The following is a 20,863-nucleotide window of genomic DNA, read 5'->3' as shown; positions in this document are numbered from 1 at the left end:
TAACATATTCTATAAAATAAATTCCACAAAACCATTTTTGATTCCTTTATTTTTCATTAAATAACTATTTTTTTTAATAATTTAAATACCTCTTTGGTTCTTTGTAAGAATAATTTGTAAATGATTCAAAATAGTCTCACGTGCCTAATTTTGCCCATAAAAATCCATGTTGTCAAAAAATTTGACCAAACTAAAATTTGACAAAGATTTACGCGTTGGGGAGTATGGTATCATAATTGACTTTTTTTATAGATTCAGATCAACCTTTTATAGTATCATAATTAATGTTTTATAGATTCAAATTAACCTTTTATGTAATCATAATTAACCTTTTATAGATTCAGATTTAATGAGAATATTTGATTTAATCTAATTCAATATAAAGATTTACCTTTTTATTGAGTTTAGTGAGAATGTTATAACTTTTGGTAGTGTTGTGATTTCTTACTTTCCTATGACACTTTAAAAGATTTTATTTAACAAATCAACTTTCAGAAATTTGAATCCTATCAAAATTGTTAGTCGTGTTTCTCTCTGCATGGTAGTGTTGTGATTTCTACTCGAGTGGATTCTTTAATGGCCAGAATTGGATTCCAACTTATTAGATTTGGTTTCGATACCTTTCTTTGATTAAGTATCCTTATCGTGTATGAATTTAAAAACCCTAAAAGATGTATTGTTCTCCTAATTGATCTTAGTTGAGCTCATACATGGTATTCGTTACAAATGTTCTCATAGTTTTATTGTCGAAATTTTCAATAACACATGGCCCCAAAGAGATAATAAGTGATATGAGTGCTACTATCAACCTCCTATTACAATCTCTTAGTCAACTTCCATGCCACATGACAAAATAATTTTTTCATAGCAAAGTTCGTTAAACTTACAATATTATTTTTGTAAATTTTTAAAAAAAAATTCAAATAGTTTACAGTACCAAAAATACATTTAAAATTTTTCAAACACGAGTGATAAACTTAAATATTAAGAACTCTATTTTCGATAATAAACTATTCAAAATTTTTCAAAAATTTATAAGAATAATACTATAACTATAACAGATACCGCTATAAAAAAAATTAAAAAAAATACGATATGTGATTTCAAACATAAAAATTGACTAAGAAATTGTAATAGAAAGTTATAATTAACACTTCTCTTAAATTATTTTGTCACCAAAAAAAATACCCTTATTTGAAATATTTTTGCATGAGTTTTAAATTTCATGCAAAAAAATAGTTAATTTAGTTGTATATTTGAAAATACTTTTGCATGAGTTTTAAATTTCATGGAAAAAAAAATAGTTAATTTAGTATGTATAATGGTTATTTATTTTTCAATTTTTTTTAGTTTTTTCATCCAAAATATGTTTTAATAACATTTAAGACCAAATTAAAAATTGTTTACAAGACACAAATGGTGGAATTACATTACTGCTCAGAAAATTTCAGGCCTTTTTTTCATCTAATTTTCACTACCACATCATAGTTCTAACAACAAATCTTTAAAACACAAAATTTTGAGAGGCAACATATGTGACATTACAATATATTTGAACTGAACTTGTACTCTCATGAATCTCAGGAGAAATCAGATCATAACAACTTCCACTTGATACTCGAGAGAGAGAAAGCGTACCAGTCGAAAAAGGGGGAGATCCTTGAAATTTTGTGAAGAACTCTATTAAGCTTAGCCACCCGAAATGATCTCCTATGCAAAAAAAAGTCAATAGCGATATACTTTGTTATGCAGTCACTTTCAACTTACAACATGTTGTTGGTTATCATGAAGATGAGACGGGTGGTTTTTCTTCAGTTCCGTTGATTTCAGGGACGTTTTCTTCAGCACCATTGGTTTCGGGGACGTTTACATCAGCACCATTGACCTCAGTAAGTTGATCGGGTGAAGAAGCAGGGGGCTGGTCACTGGTTTCATTGTTCTCGGGATGAAAATTGATCGGGAACTTTGTTACCCTTGGTTTGTCAGCTAGAATATTTCTTTGAACTTTATCAATCAAAAGCTTTGGTGGCGGTTCCTCTCTCAGCTGTTCTTCACCGTAATCGTTGTTCACGTAGTAACCAACTCTAATAAACTCTTGTCCCACATAAGAACAAGTCAATAGTAGTACTGTAACGCCAATGATATCTTCATCTCGGATTTTTGATGGGTCTGGTGGATCTGCCTGAAGGAATTTGACAAGAAATAACAAAAATTTAGTTTCTCACAAGCAATTGGCAATTCAAGCCTAGCTAACCAATAGTCACGGAATTTACCTGAAGAACAAAGCGATAGTTGCCAACATTAACAGGACCAACAAGTACACTCTCTAAAAGCTGATCATATGTCTCATCCTCAGCAGAACCCACATAAGTGAGTTTCCATTCCAAGTCTGAAACAAATTAAGAGCAAGTCAAATAAGGTTGTTAACGTAAGAGCTTGTTTTTGTTGGTGAGGATTTATATATGAGCATATGAATTGCAGTAAATTGAATTAAAGAGGTTGGTATAAACTCATAACAATAAATTACAAGACAGCAATATAGCAAAAATAGCTCTATTTCACCTACACAGATTATTCTTCCAACTTTGTACAAGTTTCAAACATAGAAGTGTAAGCATTTCCTTTATGTACAAAGTGGTATATCAAATTTTGACAAATCAAGATGCTTAAGACTATGAACATTTAAAAAACCATCATTTACTTAGTGGTAGGTAATCCTATCCCTATGCTCCCCCAAAACACCCCACTAATTATCTCAAATGATCAGAAAGATTTAGCTAATGAGGGTATGAGTACATCATTTAAACAAATTTTTAGAAAATGATCGCAGGGCAATGTCCCGAAAGCTTATTTCAAGTCACATTTGAAAATAATTATTTTTGTATCACAATTTATCACCTAATGAAGGATTCTAGGCAAGTGGCAACTAAATTACAGCCCAATAGATAACATCATGATGATCGAACGGTCTAAAGATAAAACAATAGCTATAGTTAGAGACCTATTAAACCACAGGTCCATAACTTTGAAGCTCTAACATGCAAAAAAAGACATACTTGAGAAACACACTTAGATCACTTTCATGAAACCAATTGATAAATGATATCAAAAATCAAGAATGACAATTAATCTTGAACAAACACCATAAACTAAAAGCAGTAAACAGAGTTGTTAATTTATTTATTCTATTACAACAGAACGAATATGAAAAACATTAAAATTCTTCAAAATACCAAAAAAAAAGTTTTTTAGTTTGATATCCAGTTCAGAAATGGCGAAATCTATCTTCAGTCAAAATTAAGGATGAGGTTACATGAAATGCCTCCACAAAGCAAACTCAATAGAACATATTTTTGTTCAAAAAATAACACAGAAAGATAAATCTTATGCGATGAATTTGGTGTAAATCTTGAAATGAAGCCAGTATTTGGATTCAAAATCAATAATTTTCAGGCCTTGTAACAACATGTCAAATAGCAGATTTGGACTCAAAATTCTAAAATATAATAAAAGCCACTCATAAACCACAGCAAATTCTGATCAAAACAATAAATAATCCTCATTTTCGCAACTTACCTACTCATCACCATTCCTAAACAACCAAAATCAAAAAGCAAAATTCATCTGTTCTTCAAATAACCATTTCTATTTCGAAATTTCTTAGCTATATTTGAGCAAATATTATAAAAAGTTCATCTGTTCTTTAAATAATCATTTCTCTTTCGAAATTTCTTAGCTATATTTGAGCAAATAATATAAATAAACTAAAACTCAAATCGCATCAACTTCAGCTGAATCTTAATCTCAAAAACCCTAAAATAAACCAAATATGCTCAACGATTAAAAAAAAAAAACCAAAAGAAAAAAAAAAAGATCAGAACAGAGAAATTTTAGTTTACCGTCTTTAAGAGGAGTCAAACACTCGTAAGAAATTTCGAACTGAAAAGGGTTAAGAAAAGCGGAAGGGTTATCCAAAACGGCGACGTTTGTAATGTTGACGGCGCTCATCTTCTCGGCTACTCTCTGCTACTGCTACTACAACTACTGATATCATAGAACAATCGAAACCCTAGATTGGATAAAGCTTCATGAACCAGAGAGAAAACCCTAGAAGCGAGATTGTTCTTCTCTTTGTTTCTTGGTGAGAAGAAAACGATGACCGGGAACCGACTGAAGAGGTGTTTAGATAAAACTGAAACTGAGTTGTGTTTTGGGCATTTTATAAAGGAGTGAGTCTGATTCAATTCGAAGAAGGGTACCGGCTGTAGCCGGTTTCGCTGTGGAGGGAAACAACATTTACAATTTGGCGGGAGCTTTTTCTAATTTTTGACCTTTTTTCTTAATTCTATTTTGATTTTGTATGATGGAGAGAAAAATATAAAAATTGTTAAGAGGTATTATTGGTGTCTAATATCTTTATTGGTATTATACCATTATTAATGTAATTAAAAAGTGAATTCGATATAACTTAATAAAATAACTTATAGAGAATATTGATAACCAATTATAAGGTGTCAACTATAGAAAGTGTTGGGTACTATTGGTGCCTCATAGTATTGGGTACTTCTACAATGCACTCTTGTTTCGACATTCAGGGAAAAAAATTTAGTCTAATTTTTTTTATAATTGTGTATGTTATAATTATTTAAAATATATTGTAAAGTTTAAGAAATTCGAAATAATTTACCATATAGAAAGCAATGTTTAATCAGTCTATGCTGCATTAAGTTCTTGTTGTGATTGTCGGTGCGGCGGATGTAATCTACAACATGTGGATTAGGAATCTTTCTGCTTTTGAGAATAATTTTTTGAGGAGTGCTAATTACAACCTCTTATTATAATCTTTTAGTCAACCTCTACGTCCAAAATCATATGTCGAAATATTTTTTTTTTCAAATTTTTTATATAAAGGTATTAATTATAGTTATATTATCATCGTTGTAAATTAAAAAAAAAAAAAATCAAATAGTTTACATTATAAAAAACAGAGTTCTTAATATTCCAGTTTACCACACATGTTTAAAAAAATTTAAATGTATTTTTTACACTATAAACTATTCGAAATTTTTCAAAAATTTGTAGGCATGGTGTTGTAAGCATAACAAACACCGCCATGAAAAAAATTCAAAAAAAAAATATTTCGGCATGAGTTTTTGAACACGGAGGTTAACTAAGAGGTTGTAATAGAAAGTTGACGGTAATACTACTTTAAATATTTCACTAAAACTTTGATGAGTTGAGTAAACATGATATTGAAAGGGAAATTTCATTTTACATGCTTAAAAAAATATTCCCTAACAAAATTTAAACTCCTAATTAATTTATATAATTAAATGCTATTATTTTTTTTTCTACCCAAAATACTCTCCCTTCCTCGTACCACCGAGACCACACAGACCCAAGCACCGAGACTACCAACCATCACCTAGGGGTGAGCAGAAAATTCAAGAAACCAACCAAACCGAATACATCGACCGTCTCAATACCGAAAAAATCAAAAACTGAAAAAACTGTTTTCGGTTAAAACTACATTTGCACGGTCAGTTTTAGTGTCAATGGCAAACGGATCGATTAAACCGAAAACTGACTGAACATATATATTATACACTATACATGTATAATATAATTATATTTTAACATATTTAATATACAATTTTATTAAACAAGTTTTACTTCTTATCTTTTTTATTTAAAATCTCAATTATTCATTGCTTTATTTTATTATAATTTTATGTATTTATGTATTATATACACACAATTTTAAAATAATACGAGTTTTTTTTAATATAACTCATTACCATATTAATAGCACAAATAGTTTGAGCAAATTTAAAAAAAAAATTATATTTTACATTATTTATTAACTAAGAATGTTTTTGTTCTTAAATTATATGATATTTGATATAATACTCTAATTTTTTTAATGTTCAAATAATTATAGCAAATTTAAAGACTTATTTTTTTTTTAAAAAAAAAAAAAAGAAGCTCGCTTTTTAAACCGACCGTTGCTCACGCATACCATCACCACCGAACATTCTTTCCTCCACCACGAACCTCCTCATCTACCCAAAACTCAACCACACATCCCCCAAACCTCACCTACCCAAATATTTCTCTCTTCCTCCTCCTCAGCTTCTCTCAACCACCATCGCCACCGTCGCCACCTAACCCTCGCACAACCAGAAGCTCATTAAATGACGCCACCACACCACGAACCGAGACCGAGACAAACCACCACGAACTGCCTCTACCATACTCATTGGGAGGATCTGCTGAAGACTGGTTTAAAAAAATGAAACTAGACTCCGTGAGTTGTTGGAACAAGTTAGAGACGAACTTCTGGAAATAGTTTGTTGAATTTAGGAAAATTAACTTCCAAGTCAGTGCCCTAACTAATATCATATAATTGCACACGGAAACCTTGAAAATGTTCACTAAGAAATTCAAAGGTAGACAATGGGCAACAATTTGCCCTACTACAAACTGACATTCAGACAGGCACCCTGTTTTGGAACGAGCTTCAACATGAGGGTGCGAGTAGTTTAAAAGATTTCAAAAAACAAGCCCAAAAGTACATTAACTTTGAAGAAGTTCAAATCACTGTTTTTTTAGGATAACCAGGTAGGAGGCCCAAACTATGCTCATGGGACACAGTATTCGGAAGGAAGTCACCAGGCAGTAACCCAGCCATCGGGAGGGGTACCCCCTCCTAGCGTGCAATTTCAAGCTCCAATGGCATATTCGCTAAGTCCCACTATGGCGACAGCCTACTTGAGTATGATATTCCCACAACTAGTAGTGTTGCTCCTGACACATTTGTCCAATAATCAGCTCCAGTAGCATCTCCAGCTGCTAGTGCAGCTTCCACGCAGTTAGTGGTGGCTATTCGTATTCGTGTCGTGTAAAGACCATCTATAACAAGTACATGCTCGACCCGAACATGACCCATTTAATAATCGTGTCAAAAAATAAAACCCAAACACAACCCGTTTGTAAGCATATTTTGTTTAACATGTCAATTAATAACATGTTATGAAGTATTCGACACGTTTATAACTCATTTATGACATGTTAAAGTACTAAAATAACTTTAAATAGGTCATTAACGGGTTAATTTTGTGTTAGCCGTATCAACCCGAACACGATCCTTTTATTAAACGGGTTAAACAAGTCTCATATAGTTTAATATAATAACTTTTAGAGAGTATCGTTAGCCAATCGTAAGGTGACATGCCTAAAAGTTGTTAGGCACCACTAGTGTCCAATAGCAACGGTCGTTGTAGAATTATTCCAAAACCAAACACAAAAACGACATTGTTTAACTCCCAACAATTGTATAAAACTAACAATTCATAAATTTAAAAGAAATAAATAAATAAATAAATAAAAATGTTAAATCTAACGTTAAATATTGAATCATTTGCCTTTTCTTCAACTAAAATAAAAGGTAAATACCACTTGGATCTTGTATTTTACAAAAGTTATTAATTAGACTTTCTGTTTTATTAAATAATATTATAAATCTATATTTTCTAAGATGGTAAAAATAAGACCCTCAATTTTCGATAATTTTATTTTTTAATATAACTAACTTATAGACTATTTCTAACACGAAAAATACAGAAAATATATCTAGTTTTGTCACAACATCTCTATATCAGATTATTATTAAGTTTTATTTTGACAAAAAATAAATTCAGGATTCTATTTGTACCATTTAAGAAAATACAAAATCCAATTAAATTTTTTTTCAAAACAACACAAGGTCCAAAAAAGTATTATTTAAGAAGGGAAATTTCATTAATTGACCCTAATAAAATACCCCATTTCAAAATTTATACCCTCCACTAATTTATACAAATTAATTCCACTATTACTCATTTGTACCCAAAATACCCCTCAAATTTAATTTTCCTATTCTCTCTCTCTCTCTTTCCGTCTTTCCCTCTTTCACTCTCTCTTTCTCTCTCTGTCGTTTGCTATTCCCTCTCTTTCCCTCTCTCGTTCTCTCTCTGTCGTTTACATCTTTCGAACGTTACTCCACGACGACGACCCAACGACCCAACGACCCAACAACGCAGTCCACGACCACGACCCCAGTCCGGCCACCCACGACCCTGACCCTGACCCAACCCTCTCTCTTTCACACTATTCTCGTTCTCTCTTTCTCTCTTTCTCTGCCTATTGCTCTCGACATTGGAACCCAACCCACCCACACCCACGGCCGACATTGGAACCCAACCAATTTTCAGAGGTCGTAGCCACGAAAACCAGAACAGAGGTCGTCCCCAAAACCACGAACAGTCAAAGGTAAGTTTTTTTCTTATTAAAAAATAGAATTTTCATAGAATTGGATGGGAATTTGTGTATGTTATTCTGATTAGATTGTTTTAGGATGTGTATACGAACTTGTGCTTGTTTTTCTGCATGTTAATCAGTAGTATTTTATTGTTCAAACAAGTTATCGATGACTTGTCGATAGGTTATCGATATAATGTCGACAAGATTGAAAGTGTTTGAGTCTGTGTTGTTAGTGTATGTCGATAGGATATCATTGGTATGTCGATAGGATGTCGACCTTATTTGGAATAAAAGTGGAGGTCTATAATATCGATAGGATATCTACCTTATGTCGATATCTTGTCGACTATTGTTATGTAGTTGATATATGTTAGTGTATGTCGATAGGATATCATTGGTATGTCGATAGGATGTCGACCTTATTTGGAATAAAAGTGGAGGTCTATAATATCGATAGGATATCTACCTTATGTCGATATCTTGTCGACTATTGTTATGTAGTTGATTTATGTTTGATAATGTCGACGATGTCGATGTGATGTCGACAGATTGTCGATATGTTGTCCACAATGTTATTTTTTACTGTTTCTGTGATAATGTCGACAACATGTCGACAGTATGTCGACTGTTTGTCGACCAAATTTTTTGTTTACTTACTGTTTGATAATGTCGACAGAATATCGACATGATGTCGATGTTATGTCGACTATTTTTTAATTTTTGTGGCAGTTATATTGATTTGTTTTTCCCTTGTTTTTTCAGATGGCTCCCAGACTCATTATTCCAGCACCCGAGCATTTCACTGGCCACGCCACATATAGCACCTTTGGAATTTTGCAAAAATTAAAGCTCTTTGAGGAGGTCAACCTTAATAACACGACGAAGGAAAGCCGTTTCGGGAGCTTCTGGAATGCCGTACCACTGACATTCTCCTCGGTGTTATTTCACCAGCTGATGCTCCACAAAATGAAAGTGGATGCTCAGGAGGAGTTGAGGATGAGGTTTTATGTTGGTCGGAAGGAGGTCCGATTCGGGGTCTTTGGAGTTTGCACTCATTACGGGTTTGGACTTCTCCTCGGGGCCACCGAGAAGAGGAGAAGGCCGCGCAGTCGCGCGCCGGGGGTCGACCGATTGATCAACAAATATTTCAACCTATTCGATAGTGTGAAGACGAAGCACTCCAACTTCGCCCACAACCGCGAACCCGAAGACTTGTACAAGCTCGGCTTGTGCTTGTTTGTGGAGTCGGTGCTTCCGGGGCCGCGAGGCCAACGCGCCGATCACGCCTCACATACTTAGATATGTGGAAGACCTCGAGTTCTTCTTCCGATTCCTTGGGGGAAGCACTCATTCGCCGTACTCATGCACTCGCTTCGTAAAGACATGTTGAAACGAAGGCCAACTACGAGAAGAAGCCGAGTTCGGATGTTCAAGACGAGTGCAAATACACAGATATGGCTTCGCACCCGCAAATTCAATATTGGGCGTACGAGGCCATTTTGGAGGTTGGCAAGAGGTATGGCACGAACCACGGATTCGGTTCCCCCAGGATGCTTACCGGACGAGCAAAGGCGATATTGGGAAGAAAGACGTCGGCGCATTATTTTCTAGACGTGTATGATTTTCACTTATGTTCTGAATAATTATTTAACATAAATGCTTGTAATAAATGCTAAATGGTTTTATTTTGATATTTGTTAAACCATAAACAGAATCTGGAAGTTGGTGAAGGGCTCCTTCCACGGACGAGAGGAGGAGGCATTTGTGAGGACAATATCTTACGATGGTGTGGAGAACCCGGTCGATGATGTCAGGATGACACAGGCCGAGGCAGGTAGTCGGGTACCGTAGACTCAGTCCTGTGACACTGCTCAGAAAGAGACACTCGTGTACCAATTTTTGGAACTTTTTTTATGTCTTTATTTTTTATTATTTTTTTTATATAGTGGAGGGTATATCGTATGCTTACCGTATTTTTTTGATATATATTTTTTCAGCCACTAGTTCGAGAACCTCGCCCAAGCACCATCTCGCAAAGGCCGGGTGCCGAGTACACCGATTTAGTGGCTCTGCTGGATAGGATCGAGGCCGACACTCAGGGACCGTATGCCGCTCATGTCGAGCCGAAGAAGGTATACGAGACCGGCCATGTAGAGCCGAAGGGTGGTCGAACGTAATTATGGAGCAAGGCTCGGACACATATTGGCCATGTTGAATCGTCCGCCAACGACAGCCAAGACCGAGGCCCCAGCCAGATCCATCTACCCCACCACCAAACTCGCTTCACCCCCGGTAGAAGAGGATGAGGTCTTCCCCGACGATTACGATCCTTATGAGGGAGCTCCGCCGACTCCGATCGAGGCACAACCTCTTATCCATGTACATGACACCGAGTCGCAGGTGAGATTCGTCCATGAGGCACAACCCGCAAAGGGTTAAGCCCAAGAGGAAGAGAAAGCCTCCCGTATGGTTCGGTGACTATACGGAGATGAAGAGGAGACATAGGCCATCTTCGACTTTTGATCCCCGGAGCCACCTGGATGAGAAATTGTTAACCACTTTCCGAAAGTGGTGTGTTGACTCATTCAACCACCGAGGCTTCTGGATTTGAGAAGTGGTGATTACGGTCCAGATTCTTTTGGATAATGCTCACACCAAAGGAATGGCTTACAGATGACGTAAGTAAAGTATTTTATAATATTACTTCACTTTACAACTTTATGTGCAATTAATATATTTTTTTGTCTAACCGACATTTCCCTATATGCAAGATATAGATGCGGCAAAGAATGCATATGCCGAGGAGGCGACGCACCGACTATCCACCGACATTTCCTCGAAGGGTATCATTCTCTCCACATTCGTGACCGCCATGATCGGCGGTGCATGGACGAGCCACAAGGTGGTCCGAGGAAAAACTTTAAATGGGAGGATTATATCCTCGGACTACCGCACTGAGGGGCTCATAAGGTATTGTTTTAGTAAGATTTTAAATGTTAATTGTTTTGGGAAGATTATTATGGTTTGTTAATTGTTTCGTTGTTCTCTCGTAATTACGGTCCCAAGTCTTTGAGAGATGGAGGGGTAACGAGTTTATTTACTTCGTTCGCACCTTCCCAATGGCAAGACACCGGGTCAGCGCTGAAGTCGACATGTAGCCGTGGAAAATTAATGTCTACGACCGTGATTCCGCCGTCCGTCATTGGGACCGCCATGGAACCCATCATGAAGGTTTGGGCGGAACCGTCGCCCTCGCTAATCCTTGCAACCGGGGAATTTCCACATAACAACCGTATCATGGCGTTAGCTAACGCTGACATCACGGTGCTTCCAAAAATGCACGCGACTCGAGCCACTCACGACTTAGTTCCGAAGTCGCAACTGTGCACATAGCGATAAAAAAGTATTATAGTATTAAAATATGTTTTACGTTAGACTGACTTTACATTTTATTTTGCATTTAGTGGTGATTGTGGCGTGTATTGCATTGAGTATGTGGAGCATCTCATGATGCAGCGTGGATTGACCGATGTGACGCGTACCGATAGCCATGTTTCGTCAACGGTGGTGTGTCGATTTATTTTACCAAAATGTCGAGCCGATTATATGCGTAATTATTGGGACATTGTATATTTTGTGTAATTAACATTACAGTTTATGTATATATAGATTTTCTTTTCGTTCAAATTTTGATAATTATACGTGGTTTCAAATATAAAATATCAACATTATTCAACAAAAATAACTATTAAACCTAAAAATAATTAAAATATTTGAAAAATATTCAACCTCAACAAAAATAACTATGACAAAATATGCATCATTACAATATATCAAATTTCCCAACGAATACGTACAAGACGCCGTATGCGGGCTTTGCATGTTGCTCTGTTGTGGCACGAAGCACCACAATGGCCAGGCCGCAGGTTTCGTGGTAACCTTTTTTATCACTCGGGACGGAAACGGTTCTCCCGTCTTCTTCCGCCGTTGCTTTTTCTTGGACGACCCATGGGCTTCTTTTCCACAGTACCCCAACTTTCATATTCTTGATGTGTTCTCGGAGAACCCAATCATCCTCGTCACCGCGAGATTGATGGTATCATCGTAAATCTTCCTCCACGTTTCTTTTGAATAATAAGGTGAGCAAAGCGTGTACACACTTGTGTTCGTTTTCAATGCCGCGCACATGAATGAAGGCAAGGGAGTTTCAATAACGTGAACACGCCGCGTGTGCATTTTCTTTCAACTAGATTCACATCACCACCTCTTTCACCGTTAGGTCCCCTACCAACGTTATACAAATTGGCTCCATTTCGTTGGACGCGCCTGTACCTTGCATTTTCATGAATTTTTGCCAAGTTTTTTTCGAAGAGCGTGGCCAAAGGGGTGGCACATTTGTCAGCATTTTCGAGGCGATCAGCGAACCACGATTGGAGTGTGAACCTGATAAATTCAACCAAAGTAGTTATTGGATATTTCCTGAACTCTTCTGTGACACTATTGAAGCTTTCGCGGCGTTGCTCGTCATGATGTTGTATCTATCGCCCAAACAATAAGGGTGAGCCCACTTCTCAAACCCTATACTCTCCACATATGCAAATGATGGCCGGATTCATCTTTCTAAGCTTCTCGAACTCTCTATCGCATTCAGCCTTCGACCATGCGTAAGCAACATTATATATTTGGTTGTGAAAAGCATCGAGTCTTGAATTTGGCGTTCACGTTCATAACAATGTGGTGATAGCATGCACAAGTGGACCCGCTTCGGAAAACGAGTTCAACAAGGCATGATCAATGCTTGATGCCTATCCGACACAAACACTAAGTTCTCAACCACGCCAATTGCTACCCTCAACTTCTGTAAGAAATACGTCCAGGAGTCGTTATTCTCACCGTCAACGATACCATAAGCAACCTGCAAGAACAACAATTGGTTGTTCGCATCGTATGCCACAAAGCAACTAACATTATACCGCCGTACTTCGTCTTCAAGAAGGTGCCATCGATACTCAAAACAGACGACAAAAAGAAAAGCCCCTTCTACATGCACCGAGTGATATAAAACAAGCACTTAACCGCTCATCCTCTAAGTACAAGTCCGCAATGGTACTCGGATTCTTTCCGTTCCAAAGATGTACAAGTACCCAGAAGCTTCATGTATGAAAACTCAGGGCGTACCCCTAGCATACGTAAGTCCCATCTCCCCGCACCTCCACGCCTTCACATAACTCATACCGATACCGTAGTTGTCAAACATGTCCCTCGTATGTCTTTAGCCTTGTACTTAGTTCCGTCTGGGTGTACTTCCCCTTAATAAGGTGGCCAACTACCCATGGTGCCGCTTGACTAAGTGATCCGAACGTCTCGCATTCAAGTTACATGTGTGTTCATCGTGAAATACGTTGACCTCAAAGTTGTCGAATGCATCTTCTTCCTCCCCCTCAATCTCCATTTACAATCTGGAGCCTTGCATGTAACGTACAACACATCGTGGGATGACTTCTTCACCATCCACTCGAAATTGTTATTAAGGGCAAACCTACCCACAACTTGTCTCAGCTCTTCCTTGTTTTCATAAAAATTACCAAGCTCTATCACCCCCGCTTCCTTACTTTGTAAACAAGTAGTTAGCTCATGATTTTCCATTATATCTTCCTTTGTCCACATGGGAGCTTTGAACTTGGTACAAACTTCGAAAGAGGAGAACGTTGAGAACGTTGCATGACGAGCATGTTCTTCAGTTCTGCCTGGTCGACTACTCGCTAGTTCCGTGTGTAGTGCGATTTTCACTACGAGGTTGTCGTTCTCGCCGTGTACCTTGGTTACTCGGTACACACTCTAACCTCAACAATGGTCCCGCTACGGGTTCATCGAATCGCTAAATCATGCTCATCGTCCATATTCAAATCTACAATAGGATCATTATTATAGAAGGGTGTATCGAACTCTTCAAACCGATGAAATCCTCGTCGCTTCGTTCTTGCCCTACATTGGGTTCGGAACCTCTAAATTGGCGGAACCTCCTCATTCACACCAATCCCAACATCCGTTTCGGAACGCAAGACCCTACCACACTCCGAGGAGAGGATTAGTAGGCGCGTAGGCTCCGAATTCCCAACTTTTCTCACCTTGGTCACGAATAATGGCATAAACTCGTATTTGACATTGTTGCCCTCATCTCTAAAAACGTTCTCGCTTGGCGTTCTCTAATAACCTGCGGCGCAACCATTTTTCCCTTCATGTACAAGGAACAAATCTCCAACTTTAAATCATACGCTACCGATCAACTTCCAACTCTTCATATAAAATTTGTCGCAGTTCTTGTAGGGTTGTCTCGTTGTAATCGTCAACGTCAAGTCGCTATTTGCTTTGTAGATCCAATTATAATTCTCACATAACCAAACACCATCGTACGATACAACAAGGAACACTTTGTCTCCCGCACCGCAAACCAAAAAACAAGGTGAGTAAAGGAAAAAACACCAAAAAAAAATAAAAATCGACATCCCATCGATATCAATGAGCATAATGTCGAGAAGCACAACATCAGAAATTAGGGCACTGATTGTCGACATTGTGTCGACATATTATCGAAATACAATCAACAACAACAACAACCATGCTCGACATCGACATAATATCGACATACCATCGACATTCAATCGACAATTAAAAACGGTTGCACATTTAATGTTAATAAATTTTACCTACGTTCCCAACAACCCTTCCCAACTGAAACGTTGCATGTCAGACACGTGTCCTATCGACAACATATCGACATGAAGTCGACATGTCGTCGACAAATGTGTTAGCAGTGACACTAAATTGGCATGTTGTCGATATGATGTCGACATAGTATCGACATTCTGTCGACAAATACGCCATTTCATGCGTTTTCCCTGCGATTACGCATTTAATGACCATTAAATTTTCATACATTCCCAACATTTTTACTGCTCTATAAAAGCAAAGGGAAATCTTATTCATAAGTGCTCTTGTATTCTACCTATCTCTTACTCTTAAAAATTTCTCTTATTCTCTTAAGTTTGAAATATGGCCCCAAGAAAGAACGGCAAATTCCCCATCCTAACTCCTGAAGAGCTGAAGCAGGAGCCTGATGTTGGCATAGTTACTCCTGCAATGCAGAAAGTTTTGGACGCCGCTCGAGCTTTCGAAAGAGAACGAAATGGTAACGAGTTCAGGTTCATGCAACTTGAAAGAGAATTTTGCAACCGGTGTATGGCCGGCCTCCACCACTCCGGGTTCCCGAAGGATGCCGTCGTTGCAAACTGGGCATCTTCAACGGTAAACCGGTGAAGCTTGGAACATTATGCAAGTATTGCAAGGCTCACCCACAAGCCAAAGAATTTAAAAAAAAATAATTTCTTATGTTATGGTTTGTGGTGAGTTTTATTTAATGTTTGTTTTTTTTTTTATGAACTTTTATTTTCTGTTTTTTTTTTTATGTTATTTTTAATGAACTTTATTTTCTGTTAATGTTATGTTATGTTTATGTTTTATCCACGGTATTTTTCCATTGCATCGATATTTTGTCGACATCATGTCGACATCATATCGACAACTTCTTAAAAAAACAAAAATGCTTGTTGTCGACATTCTGTCGACAGAATGTCGACAAATAGTTAATCCCATGTTGGTTGCATGATGTCGACAACATGTCGACATTATGTCGACATAACGTCGATAATGGTCGTCACTGACCTTTCCTTTGTAATCATCGACAAACCATCGACATATCATCGATAACACTGGAAAACCCAGAAATCGACTGAAAACCAGATCTGCCAGATCTCAACAATTTCAGACCAAAAAACAGCAGTTCCAACAATAAACACACGTATAACAATTTTAAACTACATAAAGTCAAACAAAATGCTTAAAATACAACTTACCCATTATAATGGTGTAAGATTCTTGAGTGATGTTGTATTGTGCTTCGGTTTTCCACCAACACCCACCGAGAAAACAACCATTCAACAACAAATAAAGAGAGTGAGACGGATAGAGGGAAATTTTTTCATAAATTTTTCAATTTTTTCCTGTAGAGAGAGTTGGTGCACGAGAGAGAGGGAAGAGAAGAGAGAGAGAAATACCACTTTCGGATTTTAGCTTTTTTTTTTTTTTTTTTTTTTTAAAAAAAAGGGTAAAATGGGAAGTTCATGTAATTAATGGACTAAATTTGTACAAATTAAGGAAGGGTATAAATTTTGAAATGGCTTGTATTATTAGGGTCAAAAATTGAAATTTCCCTTTAAGAATCACTATAAGGCACTACTAGCACCTTCATTGGTGTCATACTAGTCTAATAAAATTTTGAGTCCTATATAATTTAAAAAATAATTTTTTAGTAAATATTGCTAATATAAGACCACATCTATAAAAGATACTAAGCACCAATAACAATGCTCTATTGGACGAAACACAAAACGACACCGTTTAACTCCCAACAAAATTCGCAGATATAAACGACACCGTTTAACTCCCAACAAAATTCGCAGATTATCGCATCAGTACATATATATAACCCTTCGAAACTCAGTCCACAAACCCTAGTCCCTTTTCTCTTTCTCTTTCCTCCATTGAAGAAGAAGAAGAAGAAGCCCTCTTTTCAAAAAATGGCTTCGCGAAGGATCTTATCCTCGCTTCTCAAATCCTCCGCCGTACGCAGATCACCGATCGGAACTCCAAGGATTTCCCCAACCACCGCTCGCGCTGCTTCTCCACACGGTTACCTTCTTAATCGCGTAGCCGAATACGCCACATCTGCTGCTGCGGCTCCAGCGGCTTCGGCTCCGGCTCCACCAGCTGCTAAGGATGCTGTCAAGGGTGGTAAGATTACTGATGAGTTTACTGGTGCTGGTTCGATCGGTCAAGTTTGCCAGGTTATTGGTGCTGTTGTTGATGTTAGATTTGACGAAGGATTGCCTCCGATCTTGACTGCTCTTGAGGTTCAGGGCTTCTCGATCCGTTTGGTGCTTGAGGTTGCTCAGCACTTGGGTGAGAATATGGTTCGGACTATTGCTATGGATGGTACTGAAGGTCTTGTTAGAGGACAGAAAGTTCTCAACACTGGCTCGCCTATTACTGTAAAGTTTTCGATTCAATTTTAAATTCTCCTTTTTGAATTGATTGAATTTTATTAGGTTTTATTGGGTTGACATTTCTGAAAGTAAAATTTAGGGTTTTTTTCGTGATCCTACAATGTCGCTGGATCTGAACGCTTTTTGTTATTTTGATCTGTTTGGTAGCCTAGAAAATGTTGGAAATGAAAATCGGTTAGCTATATGTTGGGTTTATTGCGATTGATGGGTTGACTGAATCTGTGATTTGTCTGATTGTTGTTATTGACTTTGTGTTTTTCGTTTCAGGTTCCCGTCGGTAGGGCTACCCTTGGTCGTATTATAAATGTTATTGGGGAGCCAATTGACCACAGAGGCGATATTAGTGAGTAAATTGGAATGTTTGAATTGTAATATGATTCAAAGGGTTTGGGTAGTTTTGATTCTTAGCTATGTTTAGTATTTGGTAACAATTTGTTGAATTTTTTCTATTCCAGAAACCGATCACTATTTGCCCATTCATAGAGAAGCCCCAGCTTTTGTTGAGCAAGCAACTGAGCAACAGATCCTTGTTACTGGAATTAAGGTTCATTAACTTTTACATATAAAGTTCACAGATTCTTTTTGAGGGCTGTTTCTTTTTGCTCTTTTTCCATTTTATTAATGTTGCTTTTAATTTCCAGGTTGTTGACCTTCTTGCACCTTACCAAAGGGGAGGAAAGATTGGTCTTTTCGGTGGTGCTGGTGTCGGTAAAACTGTGCTTATTATGGAACTTATTAACAACGTAGCTAAAGCTCATGGTTGGTTCAAAATTTTCATTTTTATGGCACATTCTCCCATAGTTGATAGAGTTCTTATTTGATGACACCTTATCTGATACTTAATTTATTTCATCAGGTGGTTTCTCTGTGTTTGCTGGTGTTGGTGAAAGAACCCGTGAGGGTAATGACTTGTACAGGGAAATGATTGAGAGTGGTGTCATTAAGCTAGGAGAGAAGCAGGTTAGGATAATTCATTTCTATTAGTATAATATTTTTCTATACTGAATATAAAGCTTATTCATTTCCTCTTTATAGTTTGATGGAATTATAAATTAATGTATGTGTATATGTGTATACTATTTCAGAGTGACAGCAAGTGTGCCTTGGTGTACGGTCAAATGAATGAGCCCCCGGGTGCTCGTGCTCGTGTTGGACTTACTGGGCTAACTGTTGCTGAGCATTTCCGTGATGCTGAAGGACAAGATGTGCTTCTATTTATTGACAACATTTTCCGATTCACTCAAGTAAGCACACTTGGAAACTATTGAATATATTTTTATATACATGGCTTCAAACTCAAGTTGTAGTGAATAGTGATCTGATTTTCTTTCATTTCCAATTTTGCAGGCTAACTCTGAGGTGTCTGCTTTGCTTGGACGTATCCCATCTGCCGTCGGTTACCAACCTACTCTAGCTACCGATCTTGGAGGACTTCAAGAACGTATTACAACCACCAAGAAGGGTTCCATTACCTCTGTCCAAGCTATTTATGTGCCTGCTGATGATTTGACAGATCCTGCCCCTGCTACTACTTTTGCTCACTTGGATGCCACCACGGTGTTGTCACGACAGGTTGACGTTTAACTATTGTATCAATATTTTGAACTACATACCACTATTTTCTCAATTTTAATCCTTGATTTCTACCTATTAGATCTCCGAGCTTGGTATCTACCCCGCTGTCGACCCTCTAGATTCTACATCTCGTATGCTCTCACCTCACATTTTGGGTGAAGACCACTACAACACTGCTCGTGGTGTCCAGAAGGTTCTTCAGAACTACAAGAATCTTCAAGATATTATTGCCATTTTGGGTATGGATGAGCTCAGTGAAGATGACAAGTTGACTGTTGCCCGTGCTCGTAAAATCCAGAGATTCTTGAGTCAGCCCTTCCATGTTGCTGAAGTATTCACTGGTGCCCCCGGTAAATATGTTGAGTTGAAGGAGAGCATTGCCAGCTTCCAGGTAACCCATTATCATGCATTATTATATTCATCAGTCATTACACTATGTTTGGTAAAGAGAAAAGAAGAATTTTAAAGATTGAAAGGAAAGTTTGTTTCCATTCTAGTTGTTTGGTAGAGAGTTCCATCGAATTTACATGTTGTAATTTTGTGATTGGCAGGGTGTGTTGGACGGTAAGTTCGACGATCTTTCAGAACAAGCTTTCTACATGGTTGGAGGTATCGAAGAGGTGATAGCCAAGGCCGAGAAGATTGCCAAGGAAAACGCTTAAGCTCGGTTCTTCTTTCTTTTTCTTTCTTTTTTTTCTCTCCTTTGTCTTGATAGTTGCGAAAAATCAATAATTTGAGGAGCTGCTGGCGATGATGCCGCCGGTAAAACAGGATTGATTATTTTTTTTTTGAGGACAAAAACTCTGTAAGAGGATTTACTTACCATTTCTGTTTAAAAAAAGAAGCTTAAATTGCAGCAGCAGAGTGTTTTTGAAGGAAAATGGATAATTGGGTCCAATGTCCTAACCCCTTCTTCTCTTGTTTATTTTCTTATTATTGGGTCCTTTAATAAGGGGAAAGAAAGGACATGTAAATTTTTTCTTTTCTCAGTACATTTTGATTAAATGCACTGATAATTTAGTACCATTTCTTGTTTAATATTTTTACATTTATAGTTCTTGTTTCTTATGAAAATGTTAGATAATCTGAAGAAGAGAAAATCAAGTACAAAAATGATTTGTGGAGTAATGTCATAAAACAATAGGATTGAAACGCAAAAAGATTAAGAGCAAAAGTGTTATTTATTTTACTAAAATTTTCTATTACATTATTTTAAATTCATTGTTAAATATCAATCTTTCCAAATATTTTAAATTCATTGTTAAATATCAATCTTTGTTTTGGAAACTATTTCTTTGATTTGTAAGTTTGTTGAAAATAGATTATAAAATCCATGGCAATTAGTAACCCGAACCCAACTGTCTGTGTATTAATACGTTTTGTAATGACCGTGAGGTCTAGTTATCTTGTGTTATTTAATGGATTAAGGGTTCGTTTGGAATGCCGTATTAGATTGTATTGTATTGTATTATATTGAATTGGATTATACATTATATTTTTATATAATATTATGTTACTTTAAGTTATACTAAAATATTATATATTTAGGTGTCCATAAAAGTTAATACCACATATAATTTTACATAAAAATATTGCATAAAATACAATTCAATATAATACAATACAAAACGAGCCCTAACACGCTTATTTTCAAGAAAAAGAAAACATTCTGTGTGACTAAATTTTCAGCTTTTAGGTGCGGGTGGGTCTAGTTGGGGTTAAACTGAGTCTAGGTAGATTTTGACTGAGTTCGGATTGGGCTGGCCTTTTCTTTTATTTAGTTTTGGAAAATGTTATTTTTATACATTTTTTCATAAAAAAACAAAAAATGAAAAGAGAAAATAAAAATGATATATAGGAATTTA

General features: G+C 36.8%; 2 protein-coding genes across 2 annotated transcripts; one reads left to right on the top strand and one right to left on the bottom strand.

Annotated features, from left to right (window-relative positions):
• Window positions 1-1,430: 1,430 nt before the first annotated feature.
• On the bottom strand, window positions 1,431-4,405 carry LOC115715115 (probable histone chaperone ASF1A). The gene is made up of 3 exons (XM_030643926.2): window positions 3,900-4,405; window positions 2,274-2,389; window positions 1,431-2,182 (listed from the first exon to the last, which is right to left on the bottom strand). The coding sequence occupies exons 1-3, from the start codon at window positions 4,006-4,008 to the stop codon at window positions 1,784-1,786; spliced, it is 624 nt and encodes a 207-aa protein (XP_030499786.1). The 5' UTR covers window positions 4,009-4,405; the 3' UTR covers window positions 1,431-1,783.
• Window positions 4,406-16,736: 12,331 nt separating this feature from the next.
• On the top strand, window positions 16,737-20,024 carry LOC115714371 (ATP synthase subunit beta, mitochondrial). The gene is made up of 9 exons (XM_030643050.2): window positions 16,737-17,408; window positions 17,691-17,766; window positions 17,879-17,967; window positions 18,065-18,182; window positions 18,280-18,383; window positions 18,509-18,667; window positions 18,771-18,995; window positions 19,078-19,389; window positions 19,550-20,024. Exons 1-9 carry the CDS (start codon window positions 16,938-16,940, stop codon window positions 19,658-19,660), a joined length of 1,665 nt encoding a protein of 554 aa, XP_030498910.1. The 5' UTR covers window positions 16,737-16,937; the 3' UTR covers window positions 19,661-20,024.
• The last annotated feature ends 839 nt before the right edge of the window (window positions 20,025-20,863 follow it).

The sequence above is a fragment of the Cannabis sativa genome, chromosome 4, assembly GCF_029168945.1.
Source record: "Cannabis sativa cultivar Pink pepper isolate KNU-18-1 chromosome 4, ASM2916894v1, whole genome shotgun sequence".
NCBI lineage: Eukaryota > Viridiplantae > Streptophyta > Magnoliopsida > Rosales > Cannabaceae > Cannabis > Cannabis sativa.
The sequence above is the reverse complement of the archived record's forward strand: the minus strand, read 5'-3'. Positions and strand labels throughout refer to the sequence as shown.